Here is a 16,089-nt window from a genome sequence, read left to right as displayed (position 1 = left end):
AAAGTGGGTGTTTATATGTCACTGTAACGAGGTGGATATAAGTGAAGTGGTCACTAGGGGCATTGTGGTCAATCGGGATCCTGGATCATTATGGGGATTAACCGCGTTATGCATGACATAACGCGGTTAGTACACTAAGAAAACGTAGTGGGCATAAGTGATCACTGTTGAGTCACTATTGCTCCTTGGGGTCAATGGGGGTCTTCTATAATTTCGGTTTCAAAGTTCCATGAGAATTTGCTGGACATTATTCCTACTCCTACTAATGCTTACCATTTCTCTGTGGTTCCAGTATGCCTGGCGGACTCGGTGCTGGCGTTCCACCGCCACGGCGTGCAGGGCCGGTCCCTCCGCAACGCGGAGGTCACGCAGGAGATCACCGACGCCTCCCGCGCGTACCGCCTGCTGCCGCATGACAAGTCAGTACCAGACAACTAGCCTGCATCCTCAGCTTCCACTCTAACCTCCTCGGCTAAGTTACCCGGGCTTTTCTGGTTTTTGACTTCTCAAAATGTTTAAATGTCAACCAGTTTATCGAGCCTTTCGAAACACGGAAGAACTCGTGACAAGATGGTAACCATCCACGGACTGACCGCGCCAAGGGTTGCTTAACCTACCGCCATTTTTCCTTAAAAAAATATTAGTAAATCGCAGATAATGATGTTCAGAAACCATCCATAACTAAAATACATACTCAGTAGTTATATTTCATACTGGTTTGCTGGCTATAATCATCACGATATCAATAAATAAATAAAGATGGCTTCCTGCTCATACACCCGAACATCTTTATCTGCCTAGCCCTTTCAACTATGTTAGGGTCGGCTTCCATTTTAAACATGTAACTTCTTGATAAAACTGTCTAGTTTTTGACAGCCCTATTTCACCATTCACTATAAAAACTGTGATAGTCATTTTAATTTCATAATTCCAGGGTCGTAGTATTAGAATCGCATGTACTCCAAAACAACACGTTATCCGGCGAAGACGGCAATGATCTCTACATCCTGGCAGGACACGAGGCTTCCTATTGAAGTACCACGGTACCACCAGCGGACCATAACCCGGTACTTCATAGTACCACGAGGAAAAAGTGACTAAACGACACTTTTCAACACGAAGGTTTGTTATTTACGACAGAGATTTCAGTTATGCCTTTTTGTTTGAAGTTTTTCAACAAAAAAGACATTAAAAATGATTTTCTGTTTATCGATAAAAAACTGCAGGAATATCGATAAATGTTTTTCAGTTTTGTCGATTTGAATGATCGATAAAGTGGCTAGGAGGTTGGAAATCAGTATAACCATTAAACGCTTGCTAAGCCAGTTATGATAAGCGTTAGTTCCCGATATAGAGATGTTTTTGTATTTAAACAAGTATTATCGTCATACTGTAATACCCATTTATTATCAAATAAAATATACGGCATTTTAGCTCCCATACAAAGGCAAAATCTCATCGATATTTTTACATTACAACGTTAAAAAGTTTGCTGTTTGTCTACGTACAGCGAAGACCGTAATAAAAATATTCGTACAAAGAATTTTTAATCAAGAAAATAATATGCATGTGTAATCAACATCTTTCGAGAAAAAAACAATCGGTTATCGATATGAAATCGATACAGAAGATGCTACAGAACACCACTAGCTATATCGTCTTCGATTAAAAATCCAATATGGCGGTCTATCAACGATTTTACATTAAAGTGATCCTAGTGAAAGTAAAGTTTAGTTAATTGTAAATTTATTGTCGTTAAAATTCCCACATCACTGCCATTTTTTTACTTCTACATAGTGGCAACTCGAAAATTCTACAAACCATTATTTAATCTTTAAATTACTTATTCTTAAATTCGTGCGAAAAACTGACAACTGCAAATTAAAAAAATATATATATACTGAGACAATACATATTAACTATATATAAAAAACAGCTGGTTTAATACCATTATAGAGTATTGGAAAAAAACTAAAATATAAAATAACAACAACGCCACTGTGTACGAAGTATTTAGATAAAATCATTCCTAAAAACTGAAGCAATAAGTTTGAATAGCAAACGCAATTAGTTGAAAATATCTTATTTAATCTCCCTTCTATACAGACGTCGTATGAATTAACAATTATTTCAATCTATCGATAATTCACGTTACTAGAGGTGACAAACAGTTTTTTTACGAGAAATAATGATCATGGTTGTTTTTGTCATATCAGTTGCAATAAAAACCAATATTTTTAAGTCCTGCCTCTAGTAATATAAATTGGCTGGTCAGAGATGTTCAACATGGAAAAAATATTCAGGTAAAGTTTGAGTATCTCTGCCTTAACATTTTTGAGGGCATTGGACATAATGTGGCGTCATAACGTCACAGATGTCAAATGTCATTTTATGACATTACGTCTTGTCACAGCCAAGGTCTTTCAGAAACAAATGATTTTTTTCTTTTGTTTGACAACCCATATATTATGTAAAGGGTTTTAATTATTGCGATTTACTTTGCATAAAAAGTACTGCAAATAACAAAATTACTAAAGGAATATGCGAAATAACATTTATTTCTAATATCTAACAGTTAGTTGCTGTGATAGCATTGCTAAGGTATTTTAAATAAACATGTATAAAATGTTTAAAGTATCGATTAGTTAACTGAGGTTTTGAACGGTTTGTTTGCCGTAAAACCAGTGTTTGTTTCGACCAAACAGAAATATAAATGTTCAAGCAACCTGCATACTTTAATGACTGCCAAAAAATAGTTGAGGGAAGGAATATACGACATTTCACAGTCGATAATTTCGACTATCGATCAAAACCTCAGTTAGCACATCTCTAATTACGATAACTATTTTTAATTTTAAAATCTTGTGATGATACGATCGGGATGTATTCAGCCCCTAAACATAACGAAATAAAAAATATTAACAGATCTTTTACTCACTATATTTTAAATATAAATAGTATTTTATTTATTCATTGTTTTAATTTAATATTAAAATATCACAACATGTGATCGTACGTGTAACGAAGAAAAAAAATTATAAAAGACAATTTTCATTAAATAGAAATTTTGAGAAAGAACACGCTTCTGTAACGTTTTTTTTTTTTTTTTGTAAATATAAAATAATTATTCCAGTTAGTTTTAGTGGAATTGTATAATATCGTTAGTCATAGTTATTGTAATTAAACAAAAAAATCTTTTTTTGTAATGATTTTGACAGAAAGTTTGGTTCCACTCGGTAGCTAAAGAGATTCCAGAAAAATATTTATTTGCGATATAAATGTGTTAGCAAAGGGAATTCTTAGCTTAGCGTGGAATTTTGGTCTCGTTTTTACGATCATGAAATCAGTCGGACTGACTAGAAAATCTCTTCAAGTCGATCCGACTTATGTTTTTGTCGTATTCTAAGTTACAACTTCGAAATTATTTATTTTCAGTGGACTAAAAGACTTATACCACTTCAATTTTAAAGTCCACATTTCAATCCTTGGTTTGCATACCATCTAAAATTTTGTTTTGTCTGAGTATTAATGTGATTTTTGTGAATAATAAGTAATTTTAAATCCAGTGCGTATTCGACAGTGAATGTAAGGTTACTTGACACTTTACTGATTTTTAACCACTTTTTTAAAAATGCAATTGTAATCAAGTCTGAATTTTGTTTTTAACATGGTTGTGCTATAACCACTCTAACGTCCGGGCCGCGCGACCGTTTCTCTCTCTAACGTCCAGCCGCGCGCGGCACCCGAACCACGCGCGACTCGCAACTTCGTCGTAACAAAAAAACCTATACAGCTACTGAACCGTAATGGCTAAAATAAAGAAAAAAATACGAAAAAAATGGTTAAAGAATACAGATCAAAGTTAATGATATTTTAAAATCGTTAGTTATAATCTTTGATACTAAAATCCGGGTTAAACATGATTTTAAGGAGAAAAAAACACATTTATTTCTACCATTTTAAAATATAAGGGACAACTGTTGCATATTTTATCAATAAAATATTTTCAGAACAAACTAGGCTTATTACCCTTTCTTCTGATGTATATTTGATTATATTCGGTTAACTCTAAGTATTTTAATTAAATCGAAACAAAACACTACTCTTCGTAATTTTACCGCGATGTCTCCCGCGCTCGAGAAGGCTATTACGAAATTTTCAATGAATTTAGTATATTTCTGTTTGAAAAATGTATTATTTTGCTTATTACGATATTAAATATAATATTTTAATGCAAAATTTGTAAAATATGTATAAACAAAACTAAGATTGGCCTATGACCTTGACCGGACTTTTTTCGAAACAACAATCGTTTGAAGTTAAAATTAGACTAGATTTATCAGCTAAAACTGTGATATTTAAACATCATCGTAAAGCCCAAATCTTCTAGTTTATTTTGATGTATAACACTTGTAAAATAAATAAAACAAAACGACATAATAGTTGACACTTATAAAAACACTTAACGAAACGAACGTCAAACGCGTCAACTGAACTTAATTTTTTTTTTTTTTTTGTCAAAAGCTTGTTACACTACCATCTCTTATTTTTTCGTCGAACTATTTCATCAGCTATATAGATAATCTGTCAAAACTCAACAAATAATACCGTATTTTAAAATAGATGGAGTTAAACACAACTCGTCGCTTTGGATACTATAGTATCCATGGGCGTATGACGCTACTTTTTTCTTGGATACTGTACTATCCACGGACGTTAGAGTGGATAATTTTACTTGCAATAATCCATTTGATAGTTATGGGCTGGTCTCGAACAAGAGGCTAGTAGGTATAAAAAGTTTTCACTAGAGGGAAGAAAACACCTAGGCAGAAATAATATGCGTATTTTTTCAAAATAACTAATATATTTTTGCATTTGTTCAGTTTTTAAATATTTAGTAAAAATGTTCAATAGTAACTTTGTTCCAGAGTCGTATATAAGTTCAGTACCTAATTGATCTGACTTGTTTTTGTACCTACAATCTTCTTGGTCTCAGATTGGTATTATTTTTAAATCTGATTTTAGAAATTTTGTTTTGTATATAAAACAGGCCAGCTTTACCAAGAAATTACCGTCGTTTGTTTTTGTGAAAACTATGAAATTCAGTTCGAAACTCATCATAACTTTTATTTACTTTTGTTGTATTACAGATGTATATATTTTAATCTATGTATTATAAATGTTTTTAAATGTCACTGTCTAGCAAACTTGATGTGGAACAACACGAAAATATTACTCTTTTTATGAAATAACTATTAGTTAAAGTGCTAGATCAAAGTTTACATGATTATTTCAAGAATATCGCTGTCCGAATGTAAAATGTGTAGCTTTTTTAAATAATCCTTTTTATTTATATACCTTCCAATAAATTTTATTTCGTACACTTTTTGTTTTGTTTTTCGTTCTTTTCCCTTTTTTGTTTTTGGGTTTAAAATAGCTAGTTATTACGGATAGACATGGTTTATATTTTATCAGCATTGATTATAATGGGGTTGATGCAATAGTTATAGAATTTACTATTTATGTAACTTAGTGAGATAAAGAATCGTTTCTATGCCCCCACTGGACTCAAGATGTGCGTAGGGCTAAGGGGATGAAGAAAAGTAATTTTAAATGTAATATTTATTCCTACCCTGAGCTACACAGAAAATGGGTACTGCTAGCGGCTTCACGGAAATGGTATTGAATGATTAAAAAAAATCTATAATTAAGCGAAGTATGTAGTAAGATATATTTCAAAAAGGAAGCTAAAAACTTTATTCGAAAGAAAAGTTTGCAAAACGTCTTACTTCGCTTAATTCTAGCATGAACTGTGTTTAATTTGCCAAAATAAGAAATATAATTTACACATTGCTTCGAATTTCTCTGTCATTCTATTCTCATGCTCTCATATTAACTAGATTATTATTTGCTAGATGGAATGTAGGAGTAAGTTCATCGCTTAAAACTATTCCTATAAAGTATATTTTAATCTATAAAAGTTCTAGTTATTCTTCTACTGTTGTTTAACGGGTGTGTCGTACCTAATCACATTAAATCCTATCATCAAAGGTCCACCAAATCCATCCAGTGGTTTAACAACAGGAATTATTTTTCGTTTTCATAATTCATAACAATATGAATGCGACGTTGCCGCTCCTACAACACAGATCAGTGAATTACGCAATGTACTTATTAAAATGGTGTTCTAACTCTCGCCCATTTTTTTATATTTACTTTCTTCGAAAAAATCGTGTATTTTTTTGTGTCAATCGACCATAGACGTAATATAGTCAATCGACAGACATTAAACAGTGTATTTATATTAACCACGAAGGAGAAAAGACTAGCGGAGATGCCCTAACGCAGGTAGGTCACGCGCCTTCAGGTAGGTCAAATACGTCACGACTACGTCACGGCAGGCGTGGTTGGACACCGCCCATATATCGTCCTTTACATCAAACTGACATCTTGTCATGGTTGTATTTTTACCACAATTTCAACAGATTTTATTTGTTACTCGATTAAAACGATGAAATGCGCTATCATTAATTGTAGAAATTGCTCAGGATCCAAACTCAAACATACCATAGGATAACATTTCACGTGTAAGTAATATTTTAGCTTTAAAACATATTTTTTGCTAGAGACATCTGTCGTCGAATAGCTGCATTTCTAGAACCTCTAAGTGAATTTGTATTATTTTCGTATCAATCTTGTATCAATGTATATTATTGGTACCAATTTTTGCCTTAAAAAGCAGCTTCATTTTCCCTTGCATCCTACAAGTTTTTTTATAGATTATTTACAAACCAAAACATATGATATATTATCATGAAAATTTAATATTATAAAAACACCATCTTTCGGTAAGTAGTCGACTTACGTATATTTGAAGTAAAATTGTGTTCATCAAGACAGAGAGACCCGTTACAAAATTAAGTGCTACCAGACATCGAAAATGCAATCACCCATTCTTAAAAAAGGTCTTATTTAAAAAAGCTGCAATTATCTTAAAATTAATCATAACTCTAACTATGTAGATTTATTTATATTCATCACTAGCCGTTTTCCCGCGGTTTCACCCGCGTACCGTGGGAGCTACTGCCCGCACCGGGATAAAATATAGCCTATGTTACTTGCAGATAATATAGCTTTCTAATAGTGAAAGAATATTTAAAATCGGTCCAGTAGTTTTTGAGTTTATCCATTACAACCAAACAAACAAACAAAGTTTTCCTCTTTATAATATTAGAATAGATCAGCAATGTTTTACATAGGTATATCTCTCTTGCCGTACATACTTTTTGAATGTACCTTTACTCAGAGCAACATCGGACACACATAATGTCAGCCACTTAGTGGATGCGCCGTTATGATATAGTTGTGAAAACTCTAATTTGATAAACACTGTCCCTATAATTTTAATTCTCATTTTTCTTGGTGAATTTCGTAATGTGGCAACATCGAAAATAACAACAGTCATCGCAGCACGGTTTTAGACATGTTCTAGAACAAATAGAACGAATTTTCGTGCTTGTGATGCCATAGTGGCTATACAAGCTGTTGATTTGCATCCGTGCCATATTCAAGGAGGTAATTATGCTAATGATTCTCGACCCAAATCAATAAAAAAATTGGTACGTAATTTTTTTTCTCTATTTTTTTTTTCGGAATTCCGTAAATGTCATCTAGCCTTATTTAAACTTGGCGCGTATGTCACTGGCGTTAAAACCGTGCTGCACCCTCACACAAACGCAAACACAAAGCATACGCAACGATCACTCATAAATTTCATTCATAAAATTGGATTACTTCGGAAATACCACGACATTACAATGACAAAAATACAGTGCATATTAGTTATTTCCCATCTACTGTAATTCCAATCGATTATTTACGTTTTTTATGTCCTCCTCCTGAAGTATGGCACAAATGCAAATCAACACCTTGTATAGTAGACGAACTAACACAATGCCATAAGTTGATACTTAAATTACACCATGGGGGTATTTTAGACCCGTGGTGAATAAAAATGATTTTTCATCGTGTCTCCGTTTAATGGTTCCTAGATACCTATTTCATTTCTGGAGGAGTAAATAAATTGTTGTGGGGCAAGTTCTCTGCACAAAATAATACTTATATAACAATTAATTTTCTAACTTTTTTATCTCTCTCTTTTTCTTCGTTCATTTCAAATGAATGCTTCTTTAAACTTTCTAATTGAATTACTATTTTAAAAGAATTATTAATTTTGAGTATTTACTTTACTTTTGAGTATGTCACTAGTGGTCGATGTTAGTTTAGGGTTAGATTTTAATCATCCTATTCCACGCTAGATGGATTTACAAAAAATGGGTGGCTTCCCATAAAAGGCGTATAAGGGTGGAGCACGGGTGGAGCCAGTAACGTTCCTCGTCCCCCGCTCACCCGAATTTTGGCGCGCTGCTTTGTTAGGAGATTTTTCGTTAGGGCATCTCCGCTAGTCTTTTCTCCTCCGTGATATTAACGTATTTAATTTAATATCATTAGGTACGACACACTTCTTGAATTAAAAACTAAGGCCCAAGTTCAACGAAAACATAAGCGTCCGCTTTTCTTAAAACAACTGTCTCCTTTGAAAGTTAGCGTGATAATTTATTGTATACAGTTGTATTAAGAAAGCTGACTTTTTTATGAATTTGGACCTCTACATACACAGGTACATATAATAATCAAAATAATAAGCTAGTTAATATGTTGGTTTACAAAATATGGAGAATGCCAAAACGATTGGCGGTTGGACTGAGAATGGCTGTAATAAAAACAATTGAATAGCATTATTCGTATAGTCCCGTTTAGTATTTAGATGTAACAGTAGGTATATTTCGATTAAATAGATATAAAGAAACACTTGAACACCAGTACTGAAGTTAATGCGCATTTTGATTTGTTAGTCACATAACGGCGCGAAAATCATGAAAAACAATATGGCCGAACTGTTTCAAATAAGCCCCCTAAATATTTCTTACAAAGTCTACACAAATACAGGTTATTTTATTGTAAGATTCATTAAATTTATTTCTAAATAATAAAACTTTTACATGTGACTAACAAATCAAAACTATTTATATTGAAGATAATAATTACCTGCTCTTTAGAATTTATAAAAATAAATATTATATTAAACAAAGTCTGGCATTAAAAGTCTATTAAAACAATAATTATTAATTGTAGACGTTTAAATTAGCATAAAATGCTCGTAAATATTTAATTTTTTGTCTTGCAATATATTTCGGAAATAATGGTTTGAGCTAAAAAACTTGATGTGAATATTTTTATTTTAGATACCATAGATTTGGTGATCTCACTGCAGAAAAATGTATAAGTAGGACCTGTATTAATTTAGTACCTCTTTTCTGAAGTTGTAATTAAGTAACTTTCGATAAAAAGAGGAAAATAGTAAAAAACATGCTTGCAACAAAATGAGCCTTAGAAATTAGAGTTTAAAATCTAGCAACAAACATTTAGCAATAGTACCTACCTAGTTTGTTTTTATAACGCTTTCAAGTTGAAGCAGAAATAGTTATCAGTAATCTGCAGTGGGATTACACCTTAAAATGTCATCTGTGAAAAAATTTCTCATGTGGAAAAAATCTAGTCTATTCAGCAGGTTTTTGGCTAACGGATAATTTTGACAGATATTGTATACCTTTTGGAAATAATTAAAACTTGTTTGGCTTTGCTTCCGGTAGTACTACTATGACTAGCTCGTACAAAACTAATGACAATTTATTTTAGAATAAGCTCTTTCCAATTTTCTCTAAAATTCATAGTATTAAAGGTAAAATTTAAAAAGAATTATAACCAGAGAAAAATTATAAATTAGATTATAATAGTATTGGAAATGATAAATTAGATATATGGATATTTATTTTCGTTATATCAAAGGTAGGAGGAAGGTGGAGTTTGTAAATAGGCTGTAGCTAGAGGTAGGTGTCCTGAGGTGTAAAATGTCGGTTCAATGTTATTTCACAATTGTTTCTGAACAGATTTTATTCCTGAATAAAGTGACAAACAAAACTATTTGATGTTTTTATTTACCCCCTTTTTATTTTTACAACTCAGTTACCAGCTTAAATATATTCTCAAATGTCCATCTTTGACCAGAATGAAGCACATGATTAAAAAATGCACCTGAAATTACTTAGAATGAATTTTGTGTTACTCGACAGTTTGTACTCTTGTCTCTACACTTGTACATTAAAAAATCTTTCAACCCAGTGGTTTAATCAAATAATGCCAATAATACAACCCTAATAGCATAAAAATAAAAGTTGTTGCAACCTTTACAAATACTATTTGACTGAAAAACACTGGCGTTTCCGAGGCAAGCTCACTCTAGAAAATTTTTAGGTTATCAAAAAACAAACTGAATTTCAACACAATTTATTAACAAAATACTTAAATACACTTAACACTATTGAGTCACAATATCACATCAGTCGTCTTCTATCATTTCCACCTCCTCTCCTTCGTCCTTCTTCTTACCGGCACCAGATTTCCTAGCCGATACCATTTGTTTGTATTGTTCTAAAGATTCGCTGAGGGGCTCCACGAATCTATCAAATTCTATGTCCCGCATAGCATCTAACACATCCTGACCAGTGAGAGCCTTTCTTTTCTTATTCTTCACAATGTTTGTAGCAGCCGAAGTCACATACAACACGAAAACAGAAGCGGCTTTCGCGAGACCGGTTCGCGCCTCTTTTGATATAGAAACTCCTTCTGGTAACGCCTCCTTCACTATCCTCGTGACTACAGTCATCGGGAGATTCAGGTCCTCGAGTTTTTCAGCCATTATTTATTTATTTTGTTTATTTTCGTGATTGAAACATGGAACAGCAGGAATAACCGCCAAAAGTTTTTGACAACAAAGAAAAGGAACGTCAAAGTGACAATGTCAAACGAAATGTGTGATTCCACTCCAGTTCACGTAAGGATTCAGCTTCTTTCAATTTTTCTAATATTTACAAGATTAATCTTTTCACTCATGTATCAATAAAGCTCGATGTTAAAGCTACGGTCTCGAGGTTTGTAGGTAATGTAATAAAAATATACTTGGTGAATATGTTTTTTTCAAAGTACCGACAGCAAAAAAGTCCACATGTTCAAAATAACATTTGTATTTTATGACATGCTGTCTGTTATTTCCCGTAAATTCACCAGCGTTCCGAGGGACCTATTTCCCGCACCCGGAAAAGGAGCTTTTCTCCGTCGAAATTACATACAAGATGGTGATCAGCCTAACTTTTTCCAGCACGGTTGGGGTTTGCTGGCAGCGTAATGGGTTGCTACAAAGTAGCGGTGTACCACGTGGAGCGACTTTTATTCGATCCATCTGCCGGGTAGGCAGAAGTCAGATGGTCGATCAACCGGTCTTATCAAGCGCACGGATAACTTGATTCAGGAAATCAGAAGAGCAACGTGTCAAAAACAGATCTTCTGATGGGAAAAGGAATATAATAAATAGATATCAACATGGATTCGTAAATACATCCACATTATCGAATATGTAGTAGGTACGCATAGGCTGTTACTTGTGGTTTTACTAATCTCGTAATTAAACGAGGTAACAACTTCACGCACATGGATTATGATCAATGATCATCTTAAGGTAAGATTAAGAATGAACCGCAAATATTTTTTTCTATACTAATAGGTCATTGACCCTAAAACCCGCAACAACAGACGAATTATGTAAATATTGATTTTCACGCACCCCTGAGCAATCCGATTGACAGACAACTTATTTTCCAATCCTCTTGTGAACAAGTATTTAGATAATCGGATTAAAAGGGAATTTTTAATGGGATTTAACATGTTTTTCCTATGTATAAAAGTTCAAGCAAGCATTGCGCAAACTCAAATAAGCACGCCATTTTGTATTTGTAAGTTGGCTACATAATAGAGGTATGTTTTAATGGCTGTCACAGCAAGCCTGCCAGTGCGGTTAGGGACACGGTATCGAAGCAAAAGTATCGATATCGTACTCATGAGTAGAATCGATAACAAAGTATCGTACTCATTAAAGTATCGAAACAAAAGTATCGATACTTCAAGGTATCGAGTACTTTTTTAGATCAAAATTTGCTTGGTCAATATCAGTCAGTAAATAATGTCAGTTTTACTTCAGTTCAGCAGGACATAAAAAACAAATGGTATTGGTACACTTTAATGGAATAATAGAAAAATGGAAAATGGAATGAATGAAACAAATCGAAAATGTAGCAAAAGGAAACAATATTAAGTTATTTGAGGTATACTAAAAACTAGCAGTGTCCCACAGTTTCACCCGCGTAGTAGATTAAAGATCCCATTCCTCCTCCGTACAGTCACTTAAAAATAGAAGTTTGTTGAGCCTTTTTGGAGATAAGCGGTTTCGAATTTTTGTGATGGTACTTCCTGCTTTAGAAAATAATTGTTCTGAAGGTACTGACGTCGCAGGGATTGATATATATTCTCGTGCCAATTTATATAATTTTGGGAATACTACTTTCATATCTTCCCATTGTTTTAAGGGATCTACTGAAAGTGGCGAAACCTGTGCCGATAAGTAGTAGCTTATAAGTAGTAGTGAGCTAGAAAGCGCTGTTAAATTAAATTCTTCATTCGATACGATACCTGGGAAAAAGTACTTATTGAGTAAAAGTATCGAATGCAAAGTATCGAGTACAAAAGTATCGGTATCGAACTGGAATGTACTCGATACCACAAAGCATCGATACTTTTTTCGTGTCCCTAAGTGCGGTACCGGCTTCAATCGGGAGGGGACGCGAACGCGCGCTGACTTATCGATCTCCACGCTAGCGTTTGACACTGTGTTATTTTGATGTTTTTTAACAAAAAAACGTGACAAATAATAAACTAAACTACTAAAATTTCGTAAAGAGTTCGCGTGTTGTCGGAGGTTTCAGTTTATTTCAATTTTTAAATTCTAATTTTGTGCTTGACTGAAAACATTGCTGTTATGTGCGATGATAATGGAATTGTTTTTGGAATTAAAATGAGGTGAGATTGATGTTTTATTCATTCATTTTATGAAATGTAATTGTTGGCGTTCTTTAATTGAAATCGATACTTAACGTTCCTGTGGTGGTCACATCTCTATGATATTTTTGCGTTCTATTTTCAAAAAGGATAATGAGTGCTAAGGATAATTACTGTCATTGATAAAGTTATCGTGTGTAGTATCCTACAAATAAAATACATACGCTAGATTTACTAATTATTTTTATAATAAAATATTTCCATTCTTTTTACCGATAAAGAAGACCTATCTTGGAGATAACTCATGTTTTACCTAATTGTTAACTATAAACAAAAGCTTAATTAAAACGTGTGAAAAAAACGGTTTAATTAATTTTATTTATCTCCGATACAATAGTCAGTTTTTGCTATTTTAACCGACTTTCCGAAAGGGAGGATCGTTAGGGTTGTTAATATTTTTTTTTATAACTTAATTATTTTTATGATAAATCGGGACATACCTATGAAAGCTACCATTAATTGAACACAAATACGGTCATAATTTAATCGAACTAAAACTAAGCATGTAAGATTGGCGTAGTTTTAATTCGACAGCTTCTGTTTTGGTACCAACCTGTGCTGTGCAGATTCCAAATGCAGGTTTTTCTTTCTGTCGGGGTGGGTTTTCCCAAAGGGAAACCCATAATTTCAACAAAGAAGTAGGTAGGTGAATTAGAATTTTATCATTCTCATTTTTGAAAGATTTTCCATTTTGGCTCCCGACAGTAGTTTAAGGGAACTTACTCCGCGCACCCGTATAAAAAGTAGCCTGCAGCAACCCTCGATAAATGAGGTATCAAAACTGAAGTTTAAACATTTTCTCCACTTCTGTATGTGAGGTCCCCGAGATTGGCGCTTACAAAAAATACCTACATAGTTATGTATACGGATAAATAGAAGAAACACCTACGGATTGCGGTTGTTTTAAAACCCAGCCCGTAAACATCTCATTGATGGATTCAGCACTAAAAATAGATATATACCAAGACATTGTTACCATTGAATACAATAGACGCCGTTTCTGTATTATCTCGGTTGTTGATAAATCTCTTTCTTCGGAGTTAGACAATATCGCAGGAATTTCTAAACGGCATTACTACCGCTTCTTAACTATTTATGTTATTTGCGTATTGTTTTAGATCTTGAAGAAAAAAACTTTAGCTTTCAAAACTATCATCATCCATCTGCCCTTATTTCAATTTTTTATTTGTGGTCGGCGCATCATGTTTTCTTCTTCCATACTCTTCTATCTGCCGTCATCTGACAGTTGATACCTAGAAGGAATTGGGTTGCCCGGGTAACTGGGTTGAGGAGGTCAGATAGGGCAGTCGCTCCTTGTAAAGCACTGGCACTCAGCTGCATTCGGTTAGACTGGAAGCCGACCCCAACATAGTTGGGAAAAGGCTCGGGAGATGATTACGGAGACTCAGGGAGTATCGTGGGACCCGATTAGCAGTCCTTGTTAATTCATATCCAAAGGCAGTCAGGTGAATTTGAAGATGCTTTTAGGGGCCATCTTACCTAGGATCCTATTTTCTTGCACATGGCGATAAGTATGTAAACTGCTACTATGGTCTATTTTCACAATGAACACAACTCACTATGGAATAGTCTATGGTCATTGTTGATGAGAACTAAACCATTTGTTTCGTCAAACCAGTAATAATAAATTAATTGATCTTTTGTCCTGATCGCCAGTTCAGCGTAGGAATTAATCAATAAACTATTATTGTACACACACCAATGGAACTATTTCAAAGTCATTGTTTAAGGGTGGGTCTCACTATGTGACGGCTGGTTAGCATCAGCTACATGGTACAACCCACCCTTAATGTAGCTTCGATAGGTATCTAGTAGTCAACTGCCTATCTGACCTCCTCAACCCAGTTACCTGGGCAACCCAATACCCCTTAGTAAAGCTAGATATTAGACTCTGGTATCTAACTACCCGTTACGACTGTCAAAGATGTTCAAGTGACAGCCGAAACATTTAACGAGCCTTCAGAAACAAGGACGAACTCGTCATGACAAGATGGTAACCCATCCACAGGTCACCTCAAGCGTTGCTTCACCTTATGATCTAAGCTTGCGACTGTTGCTAGCCAACACTAGAATAGACAGTAAGTACCTAGTAAAAAAACATTTGGTTAAACAGGGATATCGCGTCACGAATAAATAGATAACATTGAACATTGCTTAAAGGTATAATCAAAACAAAAAACTTCTTACCTACTACATAACCATTACTAACAGTAGGCATACATTATTTTCATTTTAGGTATGTAATTGAAATAACTATGAATTATGAAACATTCGGTATCTATTATTTTTATTACATAAGTGCCTGTATTTTTTCTTTAACGCACGTGATGGAATTAAATGAATGATAGACTTGTCAAGATAATATTCAAGTATCAAAATGGATGGATTAAATAAAGAAACGATCTGTACTAGAAGTTCATCATCATCTTCTCAGCCATAGGACGTCCACTGCTGAACATAGGCCTCCCCCTTAGATCTCCACAGATACCTACCTGTTGGAGGCGACCTGCATCCAGCGTCTTCCGGCGACCTTTATAAGGTCGTCTGTCCACCTTGTTGGTGGACGACCAGAAGTTATTGAAAGTGTATTCCCGTTGGTCCCCAATTTACAAAAAAAAGTTTTCTCGATCGTCCCTTTGATTTAGTAGGGAGGACGTAATCCTATGTCCTGTCCAATAGTGAATCAAACGTCAAATGAATGTTAAACGGGCTGAAGCTGTAAATTCATGAAAGTGATGAGTCCAAAAAACCAGGACTGAATTTCGAAATTGGAAGAACATTTTGGTAAGAGCATACATCTTGACTCAGTAAAGACTTAAGTGTGTAAGTGTGTATTTGATTACTGTTAAACTTGACAAACTAGTTCCTCGCTTAATTCGGCGGATACAGAAGGCGAATAAAACTATGTAGCAATGCTAGTCTGTTAACGGCTGTAAATGTACATAATATAGATAGAAGAAGAATAATAGTAATCATGTTTTCTTATACCAAGCGTGCTTC

The 16,089-nt window shown here is 34.1% G+C and overlaps 3 protein-coding genes across 9 annotated transcripts in view; 2 read left to right on the top strand and 1 right to left on the bottom strand.

The window, feature by feature from the left end:
* Positions 1 to 3,068, top strand: part of LOC124642928 (mitogen-activated protein kinase kinase kinase kinase 5) — a 36,954-nt gene extending 33,886 nt beyond the window's left edge. For all 7 annotated transcript variants that reach the window (XM_047181692.1, XM_047181691.1, XM_047181690.1 and 4 more), the window contains 2 exons: positions 293 to 419; positions 935 to 3,068. In XM_047181692.1, coding sequence (XP_047037648.1) covers positions 293 to 419; positions 935 to 1,034 — 227 coding nt within the window. In that variant the 3' untranslated portion in view covers positions 1,035 to 3,068. The remainder of the gene's footprint in view (positions 1 to 292; positions 420 to 934) is intronic.
* A 7,323-nt stretch (positions 3,069 to 10,391) lies between these two features.
* LOC124643110 (DNA polymerase epsilon subunit 3) lies at positions 10,392 to 10,908 on the bottom strand. The gene has a single exon (XM_047181967.1). The coding sequence runs from the start codon at positions 10,817 to 10,819 to the stop codon at positions 10,460 to 10,462; it is 360 nt and encodes a 119-aa protein (XP_047037923.1). The 5' UTR covers positions 10,820 to 10,908; the 3' UTR covers positions 10,392 to 10,459.
* Positions 10,909 to 12,768: 1,860 nt separating this feature from the next.
* The window catches only part of LOC124642962 (phospholipid transfer protein C2CD2L), an 87,565-nt gene continuing 84,244 nt past the window's right edge, over positions 12,769 to 16,089 (top strand). Inside the window, exon 1 of the mRNA XM_047181776.1 lies at positions 12,769 to 13,029. The gene's annotated coding sequence lies outside the window, so the exon portion shown is untranslated. The remainder of the gene's footprint in view (positions 13,030 to 16,089) is intronic.

The sequence above is a fragment of the Helicoverpa zea genome, chromosome 26, assembly GCF_022581195.2.
Source record: "Helicoverpa zea isolate HzStark_Cry1AcR chromosome 26, ilHelZeax1.1, whole genome shotgun sequence".
Lineage (NCBI taxonomy): Eukaryota > Metazoa > Arthropoda > Insecta > Lepidoptera > Noctuidae > Helicoverpa > Helicoverpa zea.
This window is presented reverse-complemented; position numbering and strand designations above follow the sequence as displayed.